Source organism: Rhinopithecus bieti, unplaced genomic scaffold, assembly GCF_001698545.2.
Source record: "Rhinopithecus bieti isolate Rb0 unplaced genomic scaffold, ASM169854v2 scaffold_17962, whole genome shotgun sequence".
Taxonomy (NCBI): Eukaryota; Metazoa; Chordata; class Mammalia; order Primates; family Cercopithecidae; genus Rhinopithecus; species Rhinopithecus bieti.
Genome location: NW_016809457.1, coordinates 914,978 through 935,421, shown reverse-complemented (window position 1 = coordinate 935,421; position 20,444 = coordinate 914,978). Strand labels below are relative to the sequence as shown.

The 20,444-nt window shown below is 37.4% G+C and overlaps 2 protein-coding genes across 5 annotated transcripts in view; one reads left to right on the top strand and one right to left on the bottom strand.

Annotated features, from left to right (window-relative positions):
* PIBF1 (progesterone immunomodulatory binding factor 1) overlaps nucleotides 1-4,057 on the bottom strand; it is a gene marked incomplete at its 5' end in the record, with an annotated part of 241,996 nt that extends 237,939 nt beyond the window's left edge. The window contains one exon of the mRNA XM_017889428.1: nucleotides 3,806-4,057. Within this exon, the coding sequence (XP_017744917.1) occupies nucleotides 3,806-4,057 (252 nt within the window). The remainder of the gene's footprint in view (nucleotides 1-3,805) is intronic.
* A 1,128-nt stretch (nucleotides 4,058-5,185) lies between these two features.
* The window catches only part of DIS3 (DIS3 exosome endoribonuclease and 3'-5' exoribonuclease), a 29,574-nt gene continuing 14,315 nt past the window's right edge, over nucleotides 5,186-20,444 (top strand). Inside the window, exons 1-14 of one of the 4 annotated variants that reach the window (XM_017889434.1) lie at nucleotides 5,186-5,928; nucleotides 6,529-6,686; nucleotides 9,156-9,349; nucleotides 10,043-10,116; nucleotides 11,442-11,609; nucleotides 12,170-12,334; nucleotides 13,489-13,602; nucleotides 13,727-13,864; nucleotides 14,710-14,856; nucleotides 15,273-15,389; nucleotides 15,653-15,754; nucleotides 16,383-16,447; nucleotides 16,540-16,624; nucleotides 18,621-18,748. In XM_017889434.1, coding sequence (XP_017744923.1) covers nucleotides 5,701-5,928; nucleotides 6,529-6,686; nucleotides 9,156-9,349; nucleotides 10,043-10,116; nucleotides 11,442-11,609; nucleotides 12,170-12,334; nucleotides 13,489-13,602; nucleotides 13,727-13,864; nucleotides 14,710-14,856; nucleotides 15,273-15,389; nucleotides 15,653-15,754; nucleotides 16,383-16,447; nucleotides 16,540-16,624; nucleotides 18,621-18,748 — 1,883 coding nt within the window. In that variant the 5' untranslated portion in view covers nucleotides 5,186-5,700. Of the gene's footprint in view, nucleotides 5,929-6,180; nucleotides 6,249-6,528; nucleotides 6,687-7,294; nucleotides 7,329-9,155; nucleotides 9,350-10,042; nucleotides 10,117-11,441; nucleotides 11,610-12,169; nucleotides 12,335-13,488; nucleotides 13,603-13,726; nucleotides 13,865-14,709; nucleotides 14,857-15,272; nucleotides 15,390-15,652; nucleotides 15,755-16,382; nucleotides 16,448-16,539; nucleotides 16,625-18,620; nucleotides 18,749-20,444 lie in introns of those variants that run through there. The other 3 variants (XM_017889435.1, XM_017889436.1, XM_017889437.1) reach the window with 3 other exon arrangements.

The following is a 20,444-nucleotide window of genomic DNA, read 5'->3' as shown; positions in this document are numbered from 1 at the left end:
CCTCCCAATAATTTCATGGAATAAATACTATTATCATTTTATAGGAAATCAGGGAACAAACAAGGAATTTAGTAAGGCTGGAATTCAAAACCCAAATTGTGTGCACCTAGAACTGTAATTTGGATTTGTTACACTAGAGAGCCTGTCATGAATCAGCCAACATTTCTATAACATAAAGCTTACACCTAAAAAGAAGCAAAGCCGTTGACAACCAAGTATAATGCAAGCTGAAGACAAATAATAAAAGAGGTGGCCGAATAAAATGTAAGTCTGAATATGGTATATAGGCGGCACTTAACAAAATATTTGCTGACTGAGTGGGTGAATTAATGAGTGGGAGATAACCCCAGGTTGATTCAATGAGTTGCACCAAAGATCTGGAGAGGTGACGGTAGATGGAGTTCACGTGAAACGCAAAAAGAGTAAGGGAATACGGATGGGAAACCACTGGATGCATGGATAAATTACCAAGTGACCGAGACTAGGGAGGTGACTGTATATGGTACCTAAAAGAAAGTGTTTGGAGCTTCACTTGTGTAGAGTATAGGCTTTAGACCTCCTAGGTTTGAATCCTATCTGGCTCTATCACTTTCATCTGAATGGTCTTGGGTATGCTATTAACCACCTAGTGGTTTTGTTTTATCAGAGCAAAATGGGGTTCAGTCATTCATTTAAGAAATAGCTGGGCACTTACTTTGTGTCAGGTGCTGTTCTAAGTGCTGAAAATACAACCGTGAATAAAAAAAATCCCTGTCCTCACGGACCTCATAGTCTATTCACAGACAAATAACAAACAAATTCAGTCTGATGGCCATAAAAGGCACAGAAAATGAAAGGGATGAAACAGATAAGGATACTATGTTAGTTGATAACAACAACGGCCAATACTTACTGTGGGCTTATTTTCTGTGTCCCCTCAAAATTCGTATATTGAAACCTAATCACCAATGTGAGTAGCAGGAAGTGGGGGCCTTTGGGATGATTAGGTTATAAGGGTAGAACCCTCATTGTTGGGATTAGTGCCCTTATAATAGTGATCCCAGAGAGCTAGCTTACCCTTGTGCCATAGGAGGACACAGCAAGAAGTATGCAACCTGGGAGAGGGCCCCCATCAGAACCTCATCATACGAGCACCCTTATCTTGGACTGTCTTGCTTCCAGATCTGTGCAAAATAAATTTTTGTTGCTTATAAGCTACCCAGTCTATGGTATTTTGTTATAGCTGACCAAATGGACTAAGACACTAAGTAACCGGTACTATCTAACTTACTGTATCATTCATTTAATATAATGGTTCAGGGAAAGCCTCCTCCCCTAAAAGTACCTATCTTTCACAGGGTTGCTATGAGGCTTAAATGAGGCAACACGTAAAGGTTCTTAGAACAATGTCTGGCACAGCATAAGCACTCAATAAATGTTAGCCATTCGTATATTTTTTAAAAGTTTACCTAAACTGGTCCTTTACTTCATCAAGATTGAGGCTTTGGGTAACTTTGAGAGGCATGGTCAAGAAATTTTTCAGTGGCAGGATACTGAAGTAAGCTGGTATACATAGGCAAGAACTAAAATAGGAGACAGACTTATCAAGTGAGATAGTCTAAGTGAAACAATAAAATGTGCAGGTAGAAAGAGCTGGACCAAGAAGAAAGATGATGGGTTCACCATGGGAAAGAAAAGATGTTCTCAGTGACAGTGGGAAAGAACTCTTTGGTCTTTCTGAAATCGCTGTAAAGTTCTCATAGCTAGTGACAACTTCATAAGTCTTACATCAAATCCTATAACCGTAGATAACCACACAATGACAAAAAACAATGACTAGAACATCTTTAATTTGTATGGCAAACATCGTTTGCTAATGATTATGGAACCTTAATTTATGCATCTTATTATGACAAAGTAACTATTTTATAGATAGAAACAGTATGTAGCAAAAGAAAGGTACCAAAGAAACCAAATTTCCAGAGCAAAGATAATTATAATTTTGGCTGGTCAGGTGCGGTGGCTCATGCCTGTAATCCCAGCACTTTGGAAGGCAGAGGGAGGCGGATCACATAAAGCCAGGAGTTCGAGATCAGCCTGGCCAACACGGCAAAAAACCGTGTCTCTATTAAAAATACAAAAATTAGCCAGGCGTGATGGCAGGCGCCTGTAATCTCAGCTACTCAGGAGGCTGAGGCAGGAGAATCACTTGAATCTGGGAGGAGGAGGTTGCAGTGAGCCGAGGTCACACCACTGCACTCCAACCTGGGCAACCGAGTCAGACTCCATCTCAGAAAAAAAAAAAAATTGTAATTTTTATTCTCCCTATCAAATCAGTCATATCAATTAGTGCTAAATGAAGTAGCAAACAACATGGTGAGAAAATACATCTAAGGAAATATACTTCCACTTTGGGAGGCCGAGATGGGTGGATCACCTGAGGTCAGGAGTTCCAGACCAGCCTGGCCAACATGGTGAAACTCCATCCCTACTAAAAACACACAAAAAATTAGCCAGGCATGGTGGTGATCACCTGTAATTCCAGCTATGTGGGAGGCTGAGGCAGGAGAATTGCTTGAACCCAAGAGGCAGAGGTTGCAATGAGCAAGATTGTACCACTGCACTCTAGCCTAGGCGACGGAGCAAGACTGTCTCAAAAGAAAAAAAAAAAAGAGAAAATATACCTCATATGTGCTAGATTTTTAAAACCGAGTCTACAAAAGTAATTCATCCATATCTACCTTTAAATCACTCCATATTTCAATATTCAAATTATTATTATCATTTTGAGCTAGGGTCTTGCTCTGTCACTCAGGCTGGAGTGCAGTGACACGACCTCAGCTCTCTGCAATCTCTGCCCCTGGATTCAAGTGATTCTCTTGCCTCAGCCTCGGGAGTAGCGGGGCCCATAGGTGGAGCACCACCACACAGGGCTATTTTATTTTATTTTATTTATTTATTTATTTATTAACAGCAAGGTGATCTCACCATGTTGGCCAGGGTGGTCTCGAACTCCTGAGCTTGAGAGCAATCCACTGGCCTCAGCATCCAAAGTGCTAGGATTACAGGTGTTGGCTACCGCACCTGGCCTCCAATTATTATTATTATTATTAGTTTTTGAGACAGAGTCTTGCTCTGTTGCCCAGGCTGAAGTGCAGCAGCGCGATCGTGGCTCACTGCAAACTCCACCTCCCGGGTTCAAGCGATTCTCCTGCCTCAGCCTCTCACCTCAGACTCCTGAGTAGCTGGGATTACAGGCACCTGCCATCACGGCTGGCTTTTTTTTTTTTTTCAGTAGAGCTGGGGTTTCACAATGTTGGCCAGGTTGGTCTCAAACTGCTGACCTCAGGTGATCCAACTGACAGATAAAACTGTATTTGTCAGGTACAACATAATGTTTTGAAATATATGTACATTGGGAAATGGTTAACTCTAGCTAATTAACAAATGTTTTACCTCACATAGTTATCTTAGTAATAAGAACACTTAACATCTGCTGTTTTTTTCAAGATTACAATGTCATTAACTATAGTCACCATGCTGTACAATAGATCTCTTGAATGTATTCCTCCTATTCAACTGTAATAATGTATCCTTTGACCAACATCTCCCCAATCCTCCTTTACCCCAATCACGTCAGCCCTCGGTAACCACCATTCTATTCTCTACTTCTATGAACACCAAAATTATTTAAAGGCTATACTTGTCAAGAAATACAAATGTATCATTTCAAGTTCAGATAATGTGTGTGTGTATTTAATTCTTATTTACCTGCCATTTGAAGACAATAAAGCATACAGAAAACAAAATTTAAACCTGATCTTACCTTTGTAAGATAATCCACTTTCAAATTGTCGATCATCATAGTTTTCTGGGATAGCTCAATTTTTAGTAACTGAATATTATGAAGTAGTTCTTTTCGTTCAATTAGCTGCCTGGTGATTTTGACTTTACCCTCTCGCTCTTCTGATGAGGAAATATCATCCGTAGGAACTGTTGTTTCTAAACTAATATCTTCAGATTCTAGAGAACTAGAGATGTTCACTTTTTTTGACTCCTTTGAAATTTTCGAGACATTTTATTATTATGGATCAGTTTTCTTCTCTAATTCGATTTTAATATTCTGTAGGTTAAAAAACAACATTAACTTAAAAATTAACTGCAGAAATCATGGACCGTATTGAAGAGAGACTAAGGATTCCTTAAATAAATATTAGGCAATTTAGTGCACCCCTAATCTAGAACAGATTATTGCAGTAAGTTAGTGCCCAAATCAAACACATTAATTCCTACTACGAACTCAGTCTTCGAGGAACTTTAAAGAAACAAAACAAACAAACAAAAAACAACAGTTCCTGGGGGGAGGAATCTTATTTGGACAAAACAAAGAAATGTACAAGATGAAGAAAAAAGCCCATCATAATCAAGAATGGCACTACTAAAAGCAACACATGCTCAAAGATAACAGAAATCACGACTGAGTTGGTCAGGGAAAGGTTACACGGAGGTAGCACTTAGACTCTTAAAAGACTTGGACAGGCATAGTAAAGAGGAGAAATCATGCAGTTATTAACGATACGTGAGTGGAAGTAAAAAAAAACAAAGCCAAGTCTTGGAATAGTTACTCCTTCCATTCCCCCCCCGCCCCAAAACACACACACACACACACACACACACACACACACACACACACACACCCCTCCTTAACAATCAAGACTGGAGGGCCTTATATGTCAAAATACGGTTGGATTTTATTTTATAGGCAATGAGTCATCACTGAAAGTTTTTTAAATAGGGAAAACAGGTAGACAAAAACATTTTTTATAGATAGCAGAATGAAAACAGGGTATAAGTTAAAGAAATTCTAAATATAACATTACTCTTTCATAAGAATGTTAGCAACTACCTTAATACCTCATGATATAACAAATTATGCTATTAAATATTTCGGTTTTTCTAAACTGAATGATAAGGAAAGGTGTATGGAGTGGAAACAGCGAGAACTATACTAAGATCGGGCTCCCTCCTTTTTGAAGGGAAATGGGTAAGAAAAGTGAATTCAAAGACAAATCCTCTCCTCGATTACAAAGGACCCGAAACGGGGACTGCCTACACACTCAGCGTGAAAATTAAGCCCCAAACTTGGCAGGTCGGGGGATTCCTTGCCCCACGCGGCAAACGGATGACAGTCGCAAGTTACCTCGAAAGAGTCAATTACTCCACACTGAACGCTTGACCAGCCGCCAGTGCAGATACTTCGAGGGACCAAAGGCGTCTCCAGTCGGAAGCTCAAGGTTGCAGGCCCTCAACAAGGGATTTCAGGGCAGGGGACCGTTAGGACCAGTAACCAAGACAACCATCTCCGCACCCGTAAGGAAGATAGAAGCAGCACTCCCACAAGCCGCCGGAAGTCAGCTCTCCCGGATGTTCCGAGGCGCTGAAAGCAATACACGATGGGAGGTGGAGTCCAGAAGCGAGCCCCGCCTAGGCTACGGGCGGAAATGGCTCCTCGCCTTGCTTTGCCGCCCCTCCTCACTCTCGCCCAATCCCCGCGGCCGTCAGAGAGCCAATCAACGTTTGTCTCGACATTTTACCGCGAGAAGTGTTACTAATATCCAGGAACCGAAAAGGGAGAACCTCCGGATGAGGCATAGTTGTGTCCTAGCTTGAAGCCTTTTGCTGGAGCACTGCTGGGGTTAGCATTCTGCGCGGCGAGGCAAGATGCTCAAGTCCAAGACGTTCTTAAAAAAGACCCGGGCGGGCGGCGTGATGAAGATCGTGCGCGAGCACTACCTACGAGACGACATCGGCTGCGGTGCGCCCGGGTGCGCAGCGTGTGGCGGGGCGCACGAGGGGCCGGCCTTAGAGCCGCAGCCCCAGGACCCGGCGAGCAGCCTCTGCCCGCAGCCGCACTACTTGCTGCCTGACACTAATGTGTTACTGCACCAGGTGCGTGGGCGGGCGAACCGCCGACAGCGAGGCCCCACCGGGACAAGGGGGTATGACACGTAGGGAAACTGAGGCTCAGGGATTAGGGTCTTTGGCAGTGTCTCATATCTAGGGGAAGGGAAACCCCCTGGGGACCCAAGCTGCCTGTTCCCCAGGCCGAGGTTCTTTTCCTTGCGCTTTAAAAAATGTAGTTTTTGGAGTCGTATTTTAGACACGTTATTTTTCTAACTCCTGGTGTCTCTTCTGCCTTAGATTGTAAGTGCCTGGAGGCCGGGGACCTGGGCTTCTGTGGCCTCCAGCCTGCGACTCCCAGGCAGCTTGTAAGTGCCTACGAACAAAAACTATGTGGGCCAACGTATTTCTTTATTAATACCCTTAACTCTACGAAGTCTTGTGATTGGTCTGTTTAAGTGTGCTTTTTAAATAGATCTGAAGGATTTAGTGACTGTTGTTTTCTATAGCCAAATAGCTTCTTGGCTAACTTATTCAGTGTTTTTAAAACATAAAGTATTTATGCCCAACATAAAACAGGATTTTGTGTTTGACAGAGGCTACTTACAAATGAATATAGGAAAAATTAACTTACTTTCTTTTTTTAAGATTGATGTTCTTGAGGACCCTGCCATCAGGAATGTAATTGTGCTACAAACAGTTCTTCAAGAAGTGAGAAATCGCAGTGCCCCCGTATATAAACGTATCCGAGATGTGACTAATAACCAAGAGAAGCATTTCTATACTTTCACTAATGAGCACCATAGGTAGGAAAAATATTGCTAAGTTAAATATCAGAAAACCACAGGATTAGCTAAATTGGGAAGAGGGTTCCTGTGAGTAATTTGTGACATTGTCAGTAGGTAAGTGATAGATTTCATACCCTATTTGATTCTTACATCGCTGTGCAGAAGATAATGCTAAGTGAATCTCTCTGAGGTCCCACAGGCATTGATAGGCTCAAGCCTAAAACCAAGGCCTGCTGACTCCTAGACTACAGTAGGTAATTTTATTTCCAAAATGTTTTCATTTTGAATTGGTTTTAGCTTGAGTTGGACCATAGACTCTTGGAAGATGAGATTTGCCTAAGTTCTTGGAATGCCATAAAATGTGAACAACAGGGTAATAAAATGTATGAGTTTGTGAAGTTTCTATTTTGTTTAAAAGTAGAAAGTAGATTTATTCTTAATGGTCTTTTAAAAAGTTTAATACTTTGCAGCTGATTACATTGAGCAAGATTAGGTTAAGGAGCATAATTCTTTGTTTGTTTGTTTTTTTTTTTTTGAGACGCAGTCTCACTCTGCCGCCTAGGCTGGAGTGCGGTGGCATGATCTCGGCTCACTGCAACCTCCGCCTCCCAAGTTCAAGCGTTTCTCCTTCCTCAGCCTCCTGAGTAGCTGGGATTACAGGCACGTACCACTATGCCCGCCTAATTTTTGTATTTTTAGTAGAGACAGGGTTTCACCATGTTGGTCAGGCTGGTCTCAAATTCCTGATCTCGTGATCCGCCCACCTCAGCCTCCCAAAGTGCTGGGATTACAGGCATGAGCCACCGTGCCTGGCCAAGAATAGAATTCTTTGTTGTGCTTTTAGATTCAAGACCTTTGAACTCAGTGTGTGGTCTCAGAAAATAAGATATTGCCTATTATGTTATATTACATAAATAATCTATGATGGGTATTTATGGTACTTTTATTGGATTAGATCAGGGCTTCTCAATCTTGGCATTACAGATATTTTGAACTGAATTTTTTGTGTGTGTGGTGGGAAGGCTGTTTTATACATTGTAGGATGTTTAACAGTGTTCCTAGCCTCTTTGGCAGAATCACCACCCCTTACCCCCACCACCACCACCACTCAGTTGTAATGATGCAAAATGCCCTGGGGGGCGAATTCACTGAATTGAGAACCATTGGATTAGTGTGTAGGATTCTGGTAATGAAATTCCATCAGATTATGCACATTTTTAAAAACCTTAATTTCTCAACTTTCTTGATTCTTATATCTCAAACTTCAATGTTCTTGTAAAGAATACCAGTAAAGCCCTTGTAGGCTTCTTATTGTTAGTACCTCCTTGAAATCCAGAAATAGGAACGTCACTTATTTTTCAGTGCAGAAAGACCCACGTTTGAAACCAATTCAAAAATTTATGACTCTGTCTTTCACTGATAAGCTTTAAGCATTAGCAGCTGGGCATGGTGGCCTATGTCTGTAATCCTGGCACTTTGGGAGGTTGAGATGGACAGATCACTTGAGGCCAGGAGTTCAGACCAGCCTAGCCAAATTAGCTGGTTGTGGTGGTACATGCCTCTAGTCCCAGCTGCTTGCGAGACTGATTTGGGAGGATCGCTTGAACCCGGAGGTAGAGGTTGCAGTAAGCTGAGATCATGCCACTGCACTCCAGCCTGAGCTGCAGAGCAAGACTCTGTTTCAAAAAAAAAAAAAAAAAAAAAAAGCATTAGCAAGTGCATTCAACGATGAGGAATAAAATAATTCTAAAACGATTAATATAAATCGATCAGATTATAAAATTGAATCTATTACCATTAAGTACTGGAAGCTATTATAGTGAACTTTGCTGTTGTACTGAAACCTGGCTTTGATGAACAGATTTAAAGAAATAGATGAATGTGTTGACATTTGGGAGTTTAGATAAAAGAAATATGTAGTATCTATTAATATACCTGGCTTTTCAGTCTCTACATAGCTTCAGCTATTAGTGTTTACCATGGATAATTTACATGCATTATTTATTAGTGACTGTAGAATTCTGATTATAAATGATCTACTTACACTATTTGTAGCTTTTAGGAATTGCTATTAACCTACAGTTTGAGTGAAATCTGATTATCAGACCTGTGAAATTGTATTATAATTTATCTCAACAAACTATTATTTAGTGTCTCAACCTGAAGTATAAATTCTGATCTTGAATTTTCTTTTAGGAAAAAAAATTCTATTAGCCTTTTCTTGTCCCATTAATAACATAATTTTCTTCTTTTCCTAGCAAATTGTTTCTTAAAACTTAATTATAGGAATCTTAATTTCTTCTCTGAGGTGTACATCTGAATACATTCCAGAGAAAAGATATACCATTGACTTTTTCTGGTTTAGTGGTTAAGCATGTATGTGCTAAGAGTTTTCACAAGGATATGTGTGTCTATCCTTGTGTCTACTGATTTCCTTTTATTTCGTTTTTTTCTTTTATTTCGTTTTTTTCTTTCCTTTCCATTTAGAGAAACCTATGTAGAACAAGAGCAGGGAGAAAATGCTAATGACAGGAATGATAGAGCTATTCGAGTAGCAGCAAAATGGTACAATGAACATTTGAAGAAAATGTCAGCAGACAACCACCTGCAAGTTATCTTCATAACAAATGACAGGAAAAACAAAGAGAAAGCTGTAGAAGAAGGAATACCAGCTTTCACTTGTAAGTCTAAATGTAGAAGTACTTAGTGCATGTTTGCAAATACGTGTAAAAATCATCATCAGACCTATAGTCAGATATTCACTTTACTATTTAGTATTTTCGTAGTCCTATGTAACTTCATGTGATATTTTTGTATTTTAAATTTCACATAGTTTTTAAGCTAAATATGTTGTGGTGCCCAGTGGCTGTTAATTTTCGCCTCAGTATTTGCAACTGGTTTAGCGATGAAATCTCATAAATACACTGGAACGCTTGCCTCTGCTTAGGCATGATCACATCAACAGATTTTTGGGTTTTGTTTCTTAAATAAATTGAGGCCAGGTGCCGTAATCCCAACACTTTGGGAGGTCAGGGCAAGAGGCTTGCTTGAGACCAGGAGTTCAAGACCAGCCTGGGCAACATAGGGAGACTATGTCTCTACAGAAAAAAAAAAAAAGAGAGAGCCATGAATGGTAGTGTGTAACTATAGTCCCAGCTACTCAGGAGGCTAAGGCATGAAGATAGCTTGTGCCCAGGGATTCTAGGCTGTAGTGATGTGTCATTGCACTGCTGCACTCCAGCCTGAGAGACAGCGTGAGACTGTCTCTTAATCAATGAAAGAATGGCATGTATACTGTTGCAAACAAGACTATCCATCTTTTTTGTATCTAAGGAAAAAATACTATCAAAAATGACATAAACTTATTTTTTCAGGTGAAGAATATGTAAAGAGCCTAACTGCTAACCCTGAACTCATAGATCGTCTTGCTTGTTTGTCTGAAGAAGTGGTATGTTTTTGTTTTGTTTTGTTTTGAAAAGTAAAAATATTAAAATAGCCACTTTGGAATATTAGGCACATAGATACCAAATTTAAAAATTGGAATGTCGGTGGGTAAGCTGGATTTGGAATAGTTGTGTTATAAACAAGAGTGGATGTCATAGGCTTATTGAAATGCCATTCCTAAAAGACAACTTTCTAAAATAGATGTATTCCCATTAACCTGAGTAGGGCCTGTTACGTGGTAGCACTGTTTGGTTGAGGAAAAAATGAATGGAATCCATGGCTGATTTGTGAATAAAGAGTAACTGTTGACAAGTAAAGAAATGGCAGGCACTGCAGGCAGAGAAAGAAGAGGGAGGGGAGTATCCAGATAGTAAAGACCTATAACTTATTCTGTAGGTTAGTAATTTTCAATTGATTTAAAAGATCTCTCAGAAGGGCTGCTATGAAGAGGAAAGGATTCTGAGATCCCTTTCTTATATATCAGGCTAAGAAAAAGCAAGGGTATATGAATGTGGATTGGTGGAGCAGGAGAGAATGATCGGAAATAGTATTTATTTGTAAGACCACTCTCGTGTCAGTGTGTAAGATTATGCATTTTATCCAGGAAAGATTAGAGGCAGAGAAGTGAGTAAAGGAGTCATTGCAATAGCTGATGTGAGAAGGAGTGCTAAGGGAATAATTAAATTCTGAGCCTTCATTTTCTTATATATAAATATGTAATGTTTAGCAATAATGATTTCATAATATTGTTGTAAGGATCAAATAAGATGATAACTGTGGCATTAATACAATTTTCATCTCAGTGCCTGGCACATAGGTATGGTAAGTATAAATGGTAGCCCTTGTTATAGAAATAGGTTTTAAGTGATAGGACATTATATGTAAATCCAATCTTTACATTTCTGTCATTCCTTCTTTCTTTTGTGATACTTCATGAAACCAAAAGGAAATGAGAAGTTAAAAGTTGAGTTTGATTTTTGAAATACAGATTAAGCATTGCCCTAATATGTAGCCACTTAGTTATATGTGACTGTTTAAATTTGATATGTATTAAAAATTCAGTTTCTTAGTGGTACTATCTATCTTTCAAGTGCCCAAGAGAAACTTGTGTCTAGTGGCTACCATATTAGAGATCACAAAATGAATACTTCATCATAGAAAGCTGTTTTTATTAGCACTGGCCTATGAGAAAAGCTACTATATTTTTTCCTATTCAGAGTTGTGTATACCATAATGTAGATTTCAAAAATTCCCTGATATTAATAATAGTTGTGTATTGAGTGAACAGAAGACTTATTAGCGGCATCTTTTGGTTTGCTTATTTCATAGAATGAAATAGAAAGTGGAAAAATAATATTTTCAGAGCATCTTCCCTTAAGTAAGCTACAGCAAGGCATAAAATCTGGTACATACCTTCAAGGAACATTTAGAGCCAGCAGGGAAAATTACTTAGAAGCTACAGTATGGATTCATGGTGACAATGAAGAAAATAAAGAGGCAAGTATATAAATAAATTTCTTATACACTAAAATAAAGATGCTATTTTATATATTATGACCAGTTAATGGTAAATACTATTTGCGTAACATATGAGGCTTCACATTCTTTAAAGCAAATAGTAACTTTTTTCTTTCTTTTTTTTTTTTTTTTAACAGTGCTCATGATTTGCCAGGTAGTTTTTTAAATCTTTGCGCATGGCATTTCATTTAATGTTCAACCCAACCTATAAAAAACTAGGTAGCGTACTCTTATTTGACCAATCAGGACCTTGAGATTTAGAGAGCATAAATAATTTTTCCAAAGTCTCTTGGTACTAGCGTAAGTTATGATGGAGCCATGAACACAAGCTGTATATTCTGACTTACGTTTTTTCTACCTGATATTGAGAAATTAAGGTTGTGAAATTAGGGACACAATAGAGAAAGAAAATCTATAAAGGAGGAATAGAGATTCCATAGAGGCATTCAGAATGTATGTAAATATCTGTTAGATGATCTTCCCTTTAATATATTGCCATTAAAAATATTTGGGCTCATGCCCTCTGTTGTTTTAAACAGATAATCTTACAGGGACTGAAACATTTAAACAGAGCTGTTCACGAAGATATTGTGGCTGTGGAGCTTCTCCCCAGGAGTCAGTGGGTAGCACCATCTTCTGTTGTTTTACAAGATGAAGGTCAAAATGAAGAAGATGTGGAGAAAGAAGAAGAGAGAGAACGAATGGTATGAATCTAAGCAGGATTTTTTTTTGTTTGTGTAGCTTTGTATTATTAATATGTCAGCTTTGGAAGACAACAGGTTTCATTGCTTTCAGATTTATTGCATAAAATTATAGTTTTGTATATTTAACACGTGTCATACACATTTTTTTTTCTCTTCTATGTAGTTTTATTGTCTTAATTTGCTCAAATAAATGGGTTTAAATGCAAACAGACTGTTAATACGAGTATGAGTTAATACAAGTATGAAACTGAAAATCTGTAACATTCAAGTATGTTATTTGACTTAGTGAGGTTTAGGTAAATACAAATTTAAAATTTTCTGAAATGCTTTAAGTAATGTTTTAGGAAATGTTTTAGAAATGCTTTAGGTGAAATTCCCTTAACATAATAGATGTACTTCTGGGCCATTATATTTGGGCAACTTATCTGGTACCATATTTATTATGAAGAGAATACTTTCAGTTATTTCTTATGATATAAGCTAAGTGTACTTGATATGACCTATTTATTTCTGTATTTTATAATTACAGTAATATAAATAGTTGGAATACATGTAATAGTTTTTGTATTCTTCTTTTTCCATCATTTATATACATTGCTCTGGAGTCTCATTGTGTAATTATCCATGGAGAGTCCAGGCCTTTGGATAGTGTTAAGAAGTGAAATACCATAGGAACTTTTGTTATTTCTAATAGCAGACACTCTTTATTTGGGTTTTTATTTTGTATAAGGAAGAATCTTTAGAATGAACAAATAAAGGTCCAAAGGGAACTAGTCACCATACCACATAGCTAATTTATGCAAACTAGTACTCAAAGCCTAGTCTAATTCCCAGACCTGTATGTGTATTTTAGTCAGTAAATCCTCATGTTAATCCTGAAAAGTGTTGAGTTCTAACATGTGTATTCAGTTATATTTATTTATTTGTTTTTGCTTTTTGATTGTTTTGTAGTGCTTTATTATCAAGAGAGAATGTCTGTGGTTTGGTTTGGCATGTTCTTGTCTAGAATTTTGAAACATCAATATTCTGTAGTCTTATGTCATAATTTACTGCCTGAATGGATTAGTATCCATGTATGTATTTTGATTTTGAAAGGAAATTGCTTGATAATACTTAGAGGAATATAACTGAACATTATTATTTTTATATCTCAGCTTAAGACTGCCGTAAGCGAGAAAATGTTGAAGCCTACAGGCAGAGTTGTAGGAATAATAAAAAGGAATTGGAGACCATATTGTGGCATGCTTTCTAAGTCAGACATTAAGGAGGTGAGTAAAGAGCATTTACTGTGTAATAAAAAAAAGATAAACATTTAGTAGAACTTACAGCCTTTCTTTTGCCTCCATCCTCAGATGTTTTTTGTGTAAAATCTTTATTCCTAATTTTTGCTAGTCAAGAAGACATCTCTTTACACCTGCTGATAAGAGAATCCCTCGAATTCGCATAGAAACCAGACAGGCTTCTACATTAGAAGGACGGAGAATTATTGTTGCTATTGATGGTTGGCCCAGAAATTCCAGATATCCAAATGTAAGCTTAAAGTATTAATTTTATTTGGGGACGTTTAATTAAAATTTTGTGAATAGTATTTCTACTTTTAATAAAAATGGAATCACTGTTATGTAGGATTTGTACTGAAATTTAGAAATATTTCACAAAGTGACCTGGTAAGTAGCATATTTACTTTGAAAATTAATTTTATGAAATTCCAGTGTAAATCATTTGGTTACTTTTATGTAAATTTCTTCTTTTTGAGAGAGAGTCTCACCCTGTTGCCCCGGCTGGAGTGCAGTGGCGTGATCTCGGCCCACTGCACCCTCCACCTCCCAGGTTCAAGTGATTCTTGTGTCTCAGCCTCTCAATTAGCTGGGACTACAGGTGTGCGCTACTGTGCCCAGCTAATTTTTAGTGGAGATGGGGTTTCGTCCTGTTGGCCAGGCTGGTCTTGAACTGGCCTCAAGTGATCCATCCGCCTTAGCCTCCCAAAATGCTGAGATTACAAGCGTTAGCCACTGTGCCTGGCCTCTTTTATGTAAATGTTTAAACCAGTGATTTTTATTAATCATGGCTATGAAAACTGAGTTCTATACAGATTCTAATCAACAAATTTTGAAAAGATTATATTGGAAGCACATTTTAAATTTGAACGTTAATGAGAAATAGATGCTTTAGAATGTAAGAGCTGGACCCTTACGAAGTTTCCATCATAAATCAGTTGAGAAGTCTTATCTAATATACCACAGGGTCATTTTTCAGAAGTCATTTTGGGAATATTTAGGAATACTGAGATGATATGTAAATGCTGAAGAATTTAATATGATAAGATGTAAATTTGCTGTAAAATACGCATTTCTAACAGTGCCTCTTGGTTTCAGGGACACTTTGTGAGAAATTTAGGCGATGTTGGAGAGAAGGAGACTGAAACAGAAGTTCTGTTACTTGAACACGATGTTCCCCACAAGCCTTTTTCACAGGCTGTTCTTAGTTTTCTGCCAAAGATGCCCTGGAGCATTACTGAAAAGGTAACTTGAAAGTAATTTGTAGTGACTTTATAAATTATTATATCCTCCCTAGTTTTGTTTAATTTCTGTATGTGTTTTAAATATGTAGACACCACGGGCCCTCTTTTCCTGCATTTTGTTGGGTCTAGCATTTTTAGGAATTACAGAAGAAGTCGTTTGCTTCTTCATTGAAAGGTAAGTTTGTCTGTGGGGCAGACACTTGCATATGTTAAATGTTTCAAAGGGAAGGAAACCATTAGTTACAAATCATATGTGGTGTCTCTCTGCTCCAGTGCAGGAAAAAGAGATGTGGTTGTCATCAAGAAAATACAGCTAAATTGTTTTTGTATAAGTATTACTGATTTCACAAGAGCTATTAATATGTTGTAGTTGTGCTTTGGAAATAATTTATTTGTTTATAATTTCATGTCTTCTAGGACATGAAGAACCGAGAAGACCTGAGACATCTGTGTATTTGTAGTGTAGATCCACCAGGATGTACTGATATAGACGACGCTCTACATTGTAGAGAACTCAAAAATGGAAATTTGGAGGTATAAATATGTAATAATGTCCTTACCTAAATGTAGTTCTGTTCTGAGTTCATTTTCTTTTGACCTAGAATAGAATTTGCTTGTTAATTACTCTTGTGAAGTATAATTATAGCTGCAGACTATTGGCCATGTGTCAGAAGTTGAAATGGCAGAGGTGACTGAGTCTTTTTTGAATTTAGCTAAACTTTATCTTACTGAAACTCCCATTAGGTACATTTACCCAGTCAAGCATATTGACATCCTTTTATTTTTGTCTTTTTAAGGTTGGTGTTCATATTGCTGATGTGAGCCATTTTATTAGGCCAGGAAATGCCTTGGATCAAGAATCAGCCAGAAGAGGAACAACTGTGTATCTTTGTGAAAAGGTAAATGTATTGAATTTAAAAATTTAGCAATCATAGACACCTAAGGATTTTTAAACAGCCATGAATTACCTAAGAAAGATACATGGAATAAGATGGCTTTCAATCACTAAATATATATAAAATTTTTGTTACCAAGTGGTTCAAATAACAAGTAAAGTATTAGGAAAGTCAAGGGGAAGGTTAAACTTAGTCTCTTAGTGATTTATTGTCAAAGTTCTTCTTTATACTTTATTTCCATAAAAGTTTAGTTTCTCTTTTCTTTTTTTGGTATTTTAAAAACACCTTGTAGTTTGTATTAAGCATTGGAGAAAGGTCCAGTCATAGAGTGCCAGTTATCAAGTATAAACTTACACAGACCAGAGATTTAAAACTTTCAGAGGACAGCTGGGTCGTTAGTATAGAGGACTTAAACTGAAGTCCAATTTTCCTTCATAGCTTTCCTTTAACAATTTTGTGTAAGTACTTTTATAGAAACATTCCTTTTATTTGACCTTTTCTCAATTATCCTATTTATAAAAACCAGAACACTTTTCTTTCCTTGTTTAATTAATATTATTTGAGAATAGAACCTCAAATAAATGTATGGATATAGCTAAGTAATCTGTGGTTCTATTTTTATCTTTTGCAGAGGATTGACATGGTTCCAGAGTTGCTTAGCTCTAACTTGTGTTCCTTAAAATGTGACGTTGACAGGTATTTCTGCATGTTTTTTTTTCCTTAAAGACATTGTATTTACTACTTTAACCCAATTCCCATTAACAAATACTCTGTATTTTCCTTCATAGGCTGGCATTTTCATGTATTTGGGAAATGAATCACAACGCTGAAATCTTAAAAACGAAGTTTACCAAAAGTGTTATTAATTCAAAGGTTCGTTTCATGGCTACTAATCTCTAATTTTTAAACTTTTTGGTACTTTTTTGAAAACTAAATAAAGTTAAATTTTTAAAAGATTTGTGTATATGTATATATACACATATGTAAAAATATATATTTGAAAAGGGATGTTATGTATAATAGTTTATATTTACTTAACCTAAAATAGAAAAAACATGTACATATAAATGCCTGTGATATAAACATGGTCTAAAAAAGTCCACAGCTGCAGGCACGTGCTTACACACATACAGATGCACTTAAATTTACACTACAACTCATTTGGCTCTTTGCTACCTACTCTCGGAGAAGAATGCAGAACAGGCTACCAGAGTCTTATTGCCAGCTTTCTTGACCCAGCTAATACCAGGCCACAGTAACCAGCCCCAGCCTCGGTGCCATCACCTAAATTTGAGATTGCTGCCCACTTCTTGAGAATTTTTCAATCAAGCTGGATGCTCTTTTGAACATGTAAAGTGGGTACAGATAAATGTATTTCAGTTTGAGTCGGTGAGGGGAAGAGTCTTTCTAGGCAGAAAACAAGTGCTAGGTCTGTGCCCTCAGGATAGAATGGGGCATTATTATAGCAAAATTAAGAGGGTTTTTTTTTTTTTGTCCAGTTATCTGCTTAATTTTTAATGTGATTCAGAAATTAGTTCATGTTGCAGTTGTCCTGTATTCAGAAACTTACAAAGTATATATACTTGAGAAGACCAACTGTTGGTTTTATGCCTTAAGTCAAGAACCTTAGTAATTGAAGCTGTTCCTACTTATAAATGGTTAGTGTTTTAAAAGTGAGCAGGTACACTGCTTCTTTCTTCACATTTTCTCACAGAAATGATATTTAAGTCACTGTTGGATTTCAGTAGAACTAGCCTGAGATCTTGTTTCTTCGGAATGGAGCCAGGTTGTCTTTCTTGTCCTTTTCCTTTTTTTTTGTACTTCTCCCAAGAATCCTTTATGTTCTCTCTTATTTTGCCCTACATCTTTCTTCAAGGTTTGCCAAGCCCCTTATCTTCTAATGATCTGTTTTCCAAACTTAACCTGTTTTTTCTGGCCCTTTGGCATCCTTGCTGTTCTGCTAACTAGTGGTTGCACAGAAAACTGTTAGACTGATAGTGATGTGTGAATTATTTAAGCCATCACAGTTTGTACTTAGTAAGAATGACTTTTAGTTCTTTAAGACTTTTAGTTCTTTTAAGACTTGGTCAGTATAACCAGTATAAGACTTGGTCAGTATAACAAAATGATAAGAAAACAAACCTAGTGAACACATAACATAAAACCTCTTTCAGAGGGGAAACTCTTAGTAGATGAGTTGGCTATCCCAGGAATCTGACCGGACCTGCATTATCTAACTCTGTTACGCTCTTTCTTCTTTTCACTTGTGAAGCTACTCTTGTAAGCAAGAAAAAAAAAGAAAAAAAGAAAAAAATGGTGGATTTCTCTGAGAGAAATAGGAACAGAAGCAGTTATTTGTATATTTGCATTGTTTATCATTGGGGATTTAACTCTTTTCTCCTATGATTTGTCTGGTTTTTACATACTTAATTTGGGTATTTATTAGATTTCCTGCAAAACATGATGTCTCACCTCCTGTAGTCTTAATTATTTGCGGGAGAATAATAATTATCTGGAAAGGATTTCACATTTGTTATCAGAGGAAGAATCCATCTAACCTTTATGTTGTAGCATTATCTGGGTATTTATACAGTAACTGGAATATGCAAGTAAAGTTTAAAGTTTATTTGCTAACAACATTGCCATTTTACCTTTTAAAATATGTTTGTTTATGTTGTATAATGCCTCAGATAAGAATTAATGAACCAGAAATCCTAAATGTGTAGTATCAAAGCTAAGAATTTGTGTTTCGTTACTGATTTTAGGTTTTCTGAAATCATGGATTTTATGTAGTTAAAGTAGGAGGACATATTGAAAACCATATTTCTATCATTTATAAGAATTATATAACATACAATTTCTTTTTTAGGCATCTCTGACTTATGCTGAAGCTCAGTTGAGAATTGATTCAGCAAACAGGAATGATGATATTACCACTAGTCTCCGTGGACTGAATAAACTAGCTAAAATTCTGAAGAAAAGAAGGATTGAGAAAGGGTATATTTTGTTTTTCATAGTATTAAGATAATTTTTATACTCTTTACATTGTTTGATCATAGGCAATAATGAATTATTTAAAAGGGTGAATAGAGACTCCTGTTTCTTCTAGCTTCCATTCATTCATTCATTCATTCATTCATTCATTTATTTGAAATGGAGTTTCACTCTGTCACCCACGCTGGAGTGCAGTGGCACAATCTTGGCTCACTGTAACCTCCACCTCCCGAATTCGAGTGATTCTCCTGTCTCAGCCTCCCGAGTAGCTGGGATTACAGGTGCCCATCACCACGCCCAGCTAATTTTTGTATTTTTAGTAGAGATGGAGTTTCGCCTTGTTGGCTAGGCTGATCTTGAACTCGTGACCTCAGGTGATCCACCCACCTAGGCCTCCCAAAGTATTGGGATTACAGGTGTGAGCCACTGTGCCCAACCTCTAGCTTCCTTTTAAGTGTTAGCAACTTGATTCTGGACTGATGTTTGGTCAAGAGTTCCATCCTTGTAATTTGTTGTGTTAAAAAATTGTGTTTGAGTTAAAGATACTGAAGAAATTCCAGGAAGGCAAGAACTCCCTAAGACTTCTATAAATTGTTTCTAATTTTAATTAGAAATAAGTTTCCAGATTGGACATTGGGTTTCAGAGGTTTAAATAAATGGAGATTAGGTCCTCCTTGCACTTTAAATTTTAGAAATTATTTAATTCAGCCTCCTCATTTTTTAGGCAGTTAAAAGTGCATAAAAAGAGTCTTCCCAAAGATCTGACTAGTAACAGATCTGAGTCTTTTAGCTGTTAGAGCATGGCTTTTGCCTAACTACAAAAGGCATAAGGTATAGAGTATTAACTCAGGCATGTTGAAGGAAACCAGTTAAGAGAAATTTTACTCTTAAAAGACGTTGTTGATTATCAGAGGAAACCAAGTACATGAATCTTCCAGATGTTGGTCTCAGAGTTCCCAAGTCCACCTAGGATTGGGTCACAAGCAGTTACTAAAGGTGTGGTGAGTGCGGATTGTACATTTGTGTCATTTCATAAGATGTGCCTATTTAAATTCATTAAAATTAATAAAATTAACAACTTAGTTCCTTAGCCTTACTAGCCATATTTCTTTTTCTTTCTTTTTTTTTTATTTAAGTTCTAGGGTACATATGCACAACGTGCAGGTTTGTTACATATGTATACATGTGCCATGTTGGTGTGCTGCACGCAACTCGTCAGCACCCATCAACTCGTCATTTACATCAGTTATAACTCCCAATGCCATCCCTCCCCCCTCCCTGCTCCCCATAATAGGCCCCGGTGTGTGATGTTCCCCTTCCCATGTCCAAGTGATCTCATTGTTCAATTCCCACCTATGGGTGAGAACGTGTGGTGATTGGTTTTCTGTTCTTGCGAAGTTTGCTGAGAATGATGGTTTCCAGCTGCACCCATGTCCCTACAAAGGACACGAACTCATCCTTTTTTATGACTGCATAGGATTCCATGGTGTATATGTGCCACATTTTCTTAGTCCAGTCTGTCACTGATGGACATTTGGGTTGATTCCAAGTGTTTGCTATTGTGAATAGTGCTGCAATAAACATACGTGTGCATGTGTCTTTATAGCAGCATGATTTATAATCCTTTGGGTATATACCCAGTAATGGGATGGCTGGGTCAAATGGTATTTCTAGTTCTAGATCCTTGAGGAATCGCCAC